The sequence below is a fragment of the Orbicella franksi genome, chromosome 13, assembly GCF_964199315.1.
Source record: "Orbicella franksi chromosome 13, jaOrbFran1.1, whole genome shotgun sequence".
NCBI lineage: Eukaryota > Metazoa > Cnidaria > Anthozoa > Scleractinia > Merulinidae > Orbicella > Orbicella franksi.
Genome location: NC_138157.1, coordinates 10,661,447 through 10,671,413, shown reverse-complemented (window position 1 = coordinate 10,671,413; position 9,967 = coordinate 10,661,447). Strand labels below are relative to the sequence as shown.

The 9,967-nt window shown below is 40.1% G+C and overlaps 2 protein-coding genes across 2 annotated transcripts; both read right to left on the bottom strand.

The window, feature by feature from the left end:
- Positions 1 to 3,246: 3,246 nt before the first annotated feature.
- Positions 3,247 to 5,727, bottom strand: LOC145466621 (uncharacterized). Its single transcript, XM_081450328.1, has one exon. The coding sequence runs from the start codon at positions 5,356 to 5,358 to the stop codon at positions 4,444 to 4,446; it is 915 nt and encodes a 304-aa protein (XP_081306454.1). The 5' UTR covers positions 5,359 to 5,727; the 3' UTR covers positions 3,247 to 4,443.
- Positions 5,728 to 7,479: 1,752 nt separating this feature from the next.
- LOC145465715 (uncharacterized) lies at positions 7,480 to 9,967 on the bottom strand. Its single transcript, XM_081449488.1, has one exon. The coding sequence runs from the start codon at positions 9,007 to 9,009 to the stop codon at positions 8,353 to 8,355; it is 657 nt and encodes a 218-aa protein (XP_081305614.1). The 5' UTR covers positions 9,010 to 9,967; the 3' UTR covers positions 7,480 to 8,352.

Sequence of the window (9,967 nt, the reverse complement as noted above, 5' to 3'; positions counted from 1 at the left end):
AAAATCGTGATTAAAATTCACAAACTTCAAAAGCGTACGGCTGGTATATTAATTCCGTTCAATTGTAATTTGTTTGCATAGGCAAATGTTATTTTGGGACACATTTCAATATGAAAGGCGAAAACAGCTATCAATCGTGTTAATGAAAGCCTGTACTATCCTTGGCCCCCTCTTCGAATTATCGTTATTTTAAGAGCGGCAATTATCCGGTTCTTAATCTGCAGTTCTTTTATTCGGTATAGAAAATATATTCCTCCTTCTTATAGTGAGCTGTTTTATAACAGTAAACCTTCTAAAACGTCCTTTTCAAACACAGCGCTGTCAAGCCCTGGCTTATTATTCGTTTAATCCTCAAACACCAGACGATGCTAAGGGAAACAAGAGGCAGAATATTACTGCGTCGAGACCTTTCTTTGTTATTCGCGAAGTGCTGTGGTTAGGTATATTGTTCTAGTTTCCCGGGTGATTAATTATAAATCGTGATTCATTCAGTTTTTTGACAGTAGAGACAAATAATGCATCGTATAAAGTGCGGGAAACTGATTCTTCTGTGTGATGTTGAAAGGCGGTCGCTGCTCCTTAGCGCCTTTTACGCAGGTGAATCATTGTGCTTTGTCAGACAGTTCAATATTACCATAAACACACTACCATAACAAGGACCGACTGTTGCTTTCAGTACTAAATAAACCGAAGCGTTTTAAAATCTTATTTACCTGTCGTTCGGTTGGTAGCCATATTCAAATGTCGACATCTTCATGATCAAAAGGTTTTTTGTTCCGTGGCTTTGCGCATCGATTCGTTGACTTTGAGGAAAGGAAAATCCTTAAATGGAAAATTCTTTACCAGAGCGCAGCATTTGTATCGAAGTTCAAGATGATGCTAAAAGAAAACAATATTTTTTCTCAGACAAAGTCTGTTGGCCTGGGGTGGGGGGTGGGGGAGGGGGCGGTGGGGACTCCCTTATATAAATGACGGGGGTCCTCGTCGTATCTTTTAGGGGTTGTAAGACGCGGTTTTAGTACCTCTTGGGGTGTTTAACCTCAAAAGGTCTTCACCGGTGCTTTTGCGCTACCTTTTAGGGTATTGAGCCAAACAAAATATGACAGGAGATAATGTGTTCTGTAGGAGTTGGTACCTCTTAGGGGGAAAAAATTTAAGCCACGCCTAGAAAACAGAATCTTGGTACCTCTTAGGTATTCTTTTCAAAATTTCCGACCAGCATCCCCGTTTTTTCTATATGGGAGTCTCCCCCGGATCCGACGGAGGATCTCGAACAAGGGGCCAGAAAACACGAGTCCAGTGCGACAATGATCGACATTTCTTGATAGTCATTTGCAACTGGCAAATACCATTTCTATGAGGCTGTCGATTTTATATCTCTTCCTGGACAATTTCGACTCTCCGAAAAAGAGTTTGAAATCCAGGAATTTTACCAGTTAAACCTAGAACTAGTTACAAAAAAAAAAATTGTTTTCTATGAATTTTATGACTCCATGCTCCTGACGATTCCCGTTATTTTACTTCACGATAAACTGTAACTATAAAAGAGTGATACTTTTTGCTGTGATTTTAGTTCCACTAAGGCATGTGAAAGCCAGACCACTGTCATGAGATAGTACACGACACTTCCATGATTTCTTGACTGCAAAAGCAAAGGCGTGGCATACGAGTGTCACTCGCGCGCGTCTCATTGCAGCCTCGTTGGCCGTTTTGACACTCGCTCCAAACCTCTCGAAGACCGTGCTCGTTGGTTTCTCCAGTAATGGAAGATGGCGACCGGCCATCAACAAGGAATTTCTCGACCCGGCTTCCATTGTCCGAGATGATTCGAAAAAATAGGATTCCACTGTTTCTTGCACTGTATGGTAAGAATCTTTGCCAATCTAACGCCTCCTCACATTGGTAAACATATCGCATGCTATTTTTGGGGAATTTTACGGACCACTCCTTCGGCTAGGTCCAAAATCTTGTTAAGAATATCGGACTATCTATCACATGTCATTTGACAACGGGCCGTTTACGCGAAATTCTTCCCATGTTCATCTCAAAACTCTGGCACCTTCATACTTGTATCATGTGAGTATTCTTTACATTTTGGTGTTTTATGACTTTTATGAACTCATTTGTGATAAAATGTTCACAAGGGCACTTCGAAAGAGAGGCTTTGGGATGAAATTTAGTTGGTTTGACGGAAACAAGCGTGAGGGTTAATATTTACGGGTGAGGGCTAATTACCTCCGCAGGGTTTTGGCCCAGAAGCCAAAACACGAGGAGGTACCCTAGGATTCCCCACGTGTCAGTACATACAAGGAATTTCAAAAAAGTAAGAAATGTGTTTGTAGTATGCAAAGCGTTCCCGATTTGATGAAACTAGGCCCACGCTGGTCTCGGGTATTATTTTAGCAAGCGCGCAAGCTGGTGTCGGGTACATGTGATTCTTGCAACCAAGGGGTCGCGTTTCACCATCTTCTAGCAGCATTTCAAGGTTCTTGCAACCAAGAGTTCACGCTTCGCCATCTTCGAGCAGCATTTCAATGTCAAAAATACACTCCAATTTAACCTTTGGCATCTCCTTTATTCGGATCGCTTATTTGTATTAAGTAATCTTACGTGGCGTAGAGCTCATGTGATGGCTGGGTGACTTTGCAGGGATCCGAATGTAAATATAAATGTTTTGCAGCGATTTCGTTGAGGACAAGAAGCTTGACTCTAATTTGCATATATGGTGACTGTAACGCGATACTTTTTTTTACGTCTCGGAAAAAAAAATCTCGACTTCTGTTCTGCTTTCGAGATACGTTTGCTCGTATATCAAGACAAATGGTTTGTTTCAGCATCAAATTGGAACACTGAGTAGTTGTTTTGCTTTAATTTTTTAACCTTTTTTTTCCCTATAAAGTCCTATTGAGTGAAATTTTTGTAAAAGAAATATCAGTTTCCAAGAAGGCAACCTTTTTTTTTTCCAGAAAGTACTTTTTGTGTCCTTTCTAACGAGATATGGTGAACTACTCCGCTCTAAATGATTCGTGCGAGTATTATGTAAAGAATATCATGTGATAGAATGAGTTAAATAAAATTTTGTTAAGTTGGATAAGTTGATTGTTTGAATCATATTCATGGTAAGATGCCTAAGTTACTGGAACAGTATGAGTGACATAGTTAACAAAAAAAAAAAAAACAGTTTTAGTTCATACAATAATGTTCAATATTAGCAGAAATAAAAGGAAGTGGGGGGGGGGGGGGGGCAGTCCCGACAGAAAACGTACAAGGTTACACAAGAATACCGAAAGGTATTCTGGGTAGGCCTAGTTTTTTGTTTCTTGATTGAAGTTCACAGAGTTTTACCCCGATAGAAGTAAAAAGCAATGATTTCCTGTAATTCGCGTTAAAGCAACAGAAAATGCGACAAGCCAAAATCAGTTTCGGCGTTGGTTACGTTCGTTTTTGCGCTTTTCGAATTACCACATCCTCAAAACAGCTGAATATTAAGATATTAATCGAATGTTGTTTAATATTTTTTACTGTGACAGTCTTAGAGTAAATAAAGATACCCCGTAGAGAATTTCTAACGTCACCATTAATTGACTGAAGCGAATATGTTTAATTCGCGAGTATTTTAAGAAATGTAATATTTAGCCGCTAAAGAACTGTTAGCCTGAGTGTACATGTGCACAATTTCTTTCACGCTGAAAAAAGTCACTCTTTCGGCTTGATAGGAAATCCTCGTAGACGTCTCCACGTAGGCAATTTCTTTGACAGGTCTTTGACAGGTCGCAATTTCTTTGACAAACAATTTTGATCAAGGTTATACTTACCATATGCAGTGTTTGCGGTCAGATTTTTTCGTCTCATTATAGAAATACCCTAATTATAATCGCTTCATGACGGTCGACACGCAAAATTTAAATACTTTGAAACAGCTTCTTTTACTTTGAAAGTCCTATGTAAATTGAAAGACTACGCTTTATTCACGTTCTGCCTCTCAGTAAAGAGGAACAATTATTTTTTAAAACAATTTTTCCCTTCATTTATTCTGTTCCATTTTTGGTGACACTATATCGAGTTAAGTTGAAGTTGTTTGATTTGACGCGCTACAGAATTTTTCTTCAAATTAAAGTTTTAGAATGTGATGCTATTTCCCTTGGTAAATTTAGAACTTATTTTCAAAATTCGGAACGTTCTTTATCAGGCGAAATCGGCACTTTTATCCCGATATTAATCTGAAAAATGCTTTTTCACTGATATCATCTAAGAAACTCCATTTACATATTTTTCGATATTTTTGCTGGAGGTATTAACGTTTCTGCAATGTGAGGAAAATTTTATGCGAAGCCCCATGCTGCTTGTTTTTTTTGATGCAATTTGTTAGTCTTTTTTCTCGAGGTCTGTCAACCGACACATGGCTGACTGGAGCTAGACAAGCAATTTCTTTGCTCAGGGAATTTAGGCTGTTCCTTTCGAGTCACTGTCGACTCGATTGTTATTCGTAGAATTAGCAGTGGCTGTCTTAAGCGCGATCAGAAATATAACAAAGCACATAAACACCTCACAAGTCCTTAGTAATGTCTGCACGGCAATCCACGGCCAGTGGCGCACTATTCCTGATTCATTGTACACTCCTGTGTCGCCAAGTGCCGTGTACACAATGGTGGAGAACATAACCACGCCACAAATTGACCCCAAACACAGCAAACACACCAACCTTTTTATCTTTTTGCTCTCGGCAGCGAGGCCTTGGTTGTACTGCGTGGTTTGGCGCGAAGCTTTCAAGTTACGCCATAGTCGTGCCGCGGCCAATGCATAGCCCAAAGCAAGAAGAAATCCCCAGAGAGCGAAAGTTAGTTGACAAATCAATATCATTACCTTGGCTTCATGAAAATGAGCAACGATTAAGTCCGAAAGTATCACGTAAAGTACGTTCACGGTCCAAACCCCGAGGAAGAACCTTTGGTTTTGAAACTTGCTCGGTGCAAGCGAGATACGAGTACTTTCTAATACAATTAGCAATAGGTAACTGAATGCTGAGGTTACGCACGCTGTTCCGACGCCAAAAGTTATGATGCAAATGACGAGCTCTGTTTTGTTGTGGTTTGGATTCGAACCGTACGGATCCCAGATCAGAAACACTGTGCGAGTCGCGCCAAATGTCAAAAGAAGCGCGTTCATCAAAAAGCGGTGATCCGTCCTCCTGAAAAACGCTTTCCCTTGCTTTAGGAGGACGTAGAGTCCGCGAACTATGACAAAGCAATACAGCACTGTAAAGAAATACACGTGAAAGGGCCAGCCCCATTTCCAAATTTCCTTCGCTTCAGGCCAATCGGGGACTGGCTCGGGCCACGGTTTTTCGTTTTCCACCATACTGCATGAAAGAACGGAGAAGTTTAGCTTACAACATCCTGTGGTATTGTTTAACCTGGTTAACGACTCGTACTTGACATATATATAGCTACACTTGACAACCGAGACAAGTTGGTTTCCGTTCTTACGCAGGTGATCGTGCAAACAACGATTTCATTGGCTGATTTTATCACTGTATATTACTTGTTAAAACAATAATTAATCCCCACCTGAGGGGATTTGGATAATTCACATGAAAAACAGAATGTTTTTACACAAGATGATTTCAGAAGGTACTAAGTTTCAGCAGAAAGGGAAGAAGAAAGTTGACAAAAGTTAAAGAAAAATAATCAGCAATTATCTGTCTCCAGTTCAGGGTTCTCCGCTAAAGATGCATGTGTGCTTTCTGAAAGAGGATTTCATGACTTCGCTAGATGTCAGATTGCAGCGTCCTCATTTTAATTTCCATCACAAATATAAATGTCTTGTTTTTAAAGGCGACAATTGGCGATAGCTTTCAAGAGAAAGACTTACACTGTGTTCGAAATTCTGAGACACATCTGGACAACTCTTGACAGAAGTGAGGAGGATGTTTTTCTGAGAAAATGAATCTGCTCTGTGTATTTTTAGCGAAGTATCCGGCAATCCTTTAGTTTTATTAAGTTGCTCAACATAATAAGAATTCCGGAAACGAAATTTATTTTACTAATTGGCTTAGAGCGAAAATGAATAAATTAAAAACTACGAAAAAATTCATTCCCGAGTTTGCCTTCTCTCCAAGTTTAACATTTTGCTGAATATGAATATAAAACGGCTTCATTTTCCTTTTTTCTTGATGTAAAATTTTTAGTTTTGTGTTGGGGGAACCTTCGAGAATAAATTTTATTCCCTTCAGATTTTTCATTCAGACAAGTATCTTTTTAGACTTGTCGATGCAGGTGATCTATGTGTCAGTTAAAGATAGCTTTAGCAGTTTGTAATTTACATATAATTAAGTTCTGTCCTAACTTACGCTTTTTCGTCTGTAAACTCATGAAAAATATTTTCAATGCTTTATTACCTTGAATTTTGCTTCATGCGACGTACAAATGCTGAAATGAAACAAAGTGACCCTTTTTCTACAAATTGGTTATCATTTTTAACTGTTAAGCGGGCAAACAATTACCAAGCCTTTTCTTGTTGTTTGTCGAAATGGTTATGTATTGATCCTCAACGGAAACCCGATATGGCGGGGACTTAAGTTGAATGTGTGTTTTATGCATGATGCTTTATTTGTTAAAGAAAGCTACACATGCCAGCGAGCAAACATACTTTTTCAAAGTGGCGTAATTTTGACAATTTTCAGTGCATTGACAGATCGACTATTTTTCGCTATTTGTGTTGTGCAGCCTCGTTCCCGGAGCCTTTTCCCTAGCTTGGGGCCTGGGAACGAGGTTGTGTGTTGCGGAAATGCCGATTAGATTAACCTTTTAACGCTAATAAGGATCGGAGTGCAGAGAGCTTACTGATTTTTCTTTTTTAAGCCTTAAACCGGGTGCCCGGTTCCTTTCCATAGCAATCTCCTATTAAAACACAGCTTTCCCCTTCGAGGAATTCACTGAATTTCTTTTCGTCTTGTTTTAGCCCCGCAGTCACGAAGCCAGTGCGTCTGGCTGAAACATTTGCCCTTACATGTCTTTTCTTGTTGTAACATAACAGTAACCAATTGAGCCAGTCAATTGTCACGACCCGGCAATGAAGCTACTTGTTGAGAAAATTAATTATATATCCCTGTGAGTCAAACTTAAAAGTACTCTATTACAAAGCACTGGTCCTGGCTGCCGGGTTAAAGTCATAAGAAACCCGAACTCTCCTATTTAGTGAAAAGGCTGCATTTGCGTCCCTTGTTTTCCATAACAAACACGCGCTGACTTCTTTTACGAAAAAATCGTGCAATCTTTTTTTTCAAAGGTCGATGACAAAAGATGCGCAAATTAAAGTTAGACCTGTGTGGTCAAGTACTAATGTGATTATAGATTGCAAGAAATCTTCTATTAAATCAAGTAGCTTTAACCACTTCGTGCATTACATGAATTTTGTTTCGTGCTTCAAAATATCGTTTTGAGCAAGTCATTAAATATCTAGTTTCAGGGTGTAAACGGGCTGTCATTATGTACACAGAATTATTTGGCCCCATCGTCCGGGTTTGCACTATTCGGAAACTGGACAAAAAGCAATGCAAAGGCGAAAGTTCTCGAAATGTCTGTCACGTAATGCGATTTGGGAGGAAAACTGGAGTTAATATAGCGTAACAGCTTCAGTTTATATTACATAGCTCTCTGCAAAGGCATTAGAAGTGTTTCTGAGAAATCTCAGTCTGACGTTTTCCCTTTTGGCGACAAATGCGAAGTGGAAGAGACTACAAATCACCTTCGCGTGATCGAATTCGCGAACGCGCGCGCGTGACACGAATCAGATCTGATCTATTATAAAAGGCCCTGGTGTTAGAGTGTCTATATCATTCAGTTCCACTTCAGAGATAATGAGTCCCACAGGGAGAGCAACAACAAAGGTTGTTATATTTGAGCCTAATAGCTTGGAAACATGCATTTCTATCTCTTATAGAGCAAATTAGCAACGCATCAAGCACTTTGAATGCGTTAAAAAGCCGTGCCAAAGCATGCTCCTCTCGAAAATGGCAATAAGCCATAGTGATGGGTCCACACTCGAAATAGTTGACAAAACGTTAACTAATAAGAGAAGATTAATTTTATTCTCTAAACTATAATCAAAAGTTCAGTTTTAGCCTCGTGAAGGGCGAGGTGAAAGTTCAGTTTGACAATCAACTTTCTCGTGTATTAGAATTTGAATAGATTTGAATTGAAAGGAAAAAAATTATATACAATTTGTCTCTTCTTTTTGAAAGTTGGCTGACTAGAGCTTAGAAGAACTCGATTACCACTGTTCGAAGTCCAAACTCGTCTAGCTACAAAGAACTTTGAATTTTCTAATATAATCTTCGCTAGCAAGTTAACTTCATACAAAAGTCTCGGGAACAGATTTGTCGTCCATCATGACACTAAACTTTTTCACAAACAGTCTAACAAGTTTATCATTCGCCATTTCTATTGCCATCTGAAATGGCGTCAATCCATCAATGGTCTCAGCAAAAGGGTCACAGTTCGCTTTTAGCAAAAGTTCAACACATTTCCTTTTCTCGCCACAGACAGCTGCGTGTAACGACGTCCAACCATCGTCGTCCTGCACGTTCACGTCAGCGCCGTTTTCTAGAAGATACCGAATGCAATCTACGTTTCCTTCGTACGCGGCTCCGTGCAACGCCGTTGCACCTTCGGCGGGGTTTGTGGCGTTCACATCAGCCATTCCCGACTCCACCAACATCTTCACCTCATCTAAATCGTTGGTGGTGGCGGCGTAATATAACCGTATGTCTGGATGAAAACTGACACTCCGAGGACGACTGTATTTCCTTTTGCTCGCGTTCTTTTCTTCTGCGGCGTAATCTTGAGAGGCACTGCGGATTTCCAGTGGTAATTCCGGTGTCGACGCCGCTCTTGGTAGAACAGTTTTCGGATACAAGAAAGTTCCAGAAGGCAAACTAGTTGCATCAGTCTCAGAAAGATGGGCCCTTCTTTTGTTGCCCTGAGCCATCACACTGTGCGCCAAAAGCATGTGTGTGTGGCGTGCATTTATCTGATCAAAGATATTCACTTCTATTTCAACCTGCTCTCCACACAGGCAATAAACTGGATTCAAAGACTGAGAAGGGTCGAATACCTCAATACTGACATGGTCTTACTCCAGTTGAAATCGGCAAGAGCAATGTTGAATGATTTGCTTGTGCGAGCTTTAAACGAACCGGAAAAATATTCCTTTTGTAGCCCGCTGAAAATAAAGAAAAATCACGGGAGCGTGTACAACGAGTCGAGGCTAATATATGTTGTAATGCTGTTTTCAAGAATTCTAAGGGGGCACGGTGATTGTTTGTAGAACCGCTTAACTAATCTAAGATAGCGACTAAAAAAACACTGATGTTTTGATAATCAACAATAACATTACCTCCAAAAACAAACTGTGAACTCCTGCTTCCACGAAGGGCTTTGTTTCTGCAAACTTGGAGAAAAAGACAAATGACGTGTTTCGAATTATTTTTTTTCAAAAACTGAATAAAGAAGAAAACAATCAAAAACATGACCCTAGGATATCTGACTTACTTCTCCTGGTTCGTGAACATGTGTGTGGGCGAAGAATACACTTCGTGACGTGATTCCGCTTACCTGACATCGCGTGACCTTGCGAAAAGAATCAAGTCCCAACAAGCTTATGCTCTTTTCCCGTCTGAACACGGCTGCACCAAGAAAAAAGTAGATTTTTCGTTGCTCCGCTTGTCTCCATTGTGAAACCAACTGGGATATGGTCTTGCATTATTTTACAGACCGCATCCCGGCTGATTGCGGAATAGAGACAAAGTATATACGTGACTTTTTCGCGGTTTTCAGGTTTTGCCACGCAATTGTTTTTCATGGATTATTTTAAATTCGGTGTTGTGTGAAGCACTTGGCGACCGGATTTCCGGCGACTCGAGTGGCATAAACTTTATCGCTAATTCAAGTGACTCGACTTGTCTCAA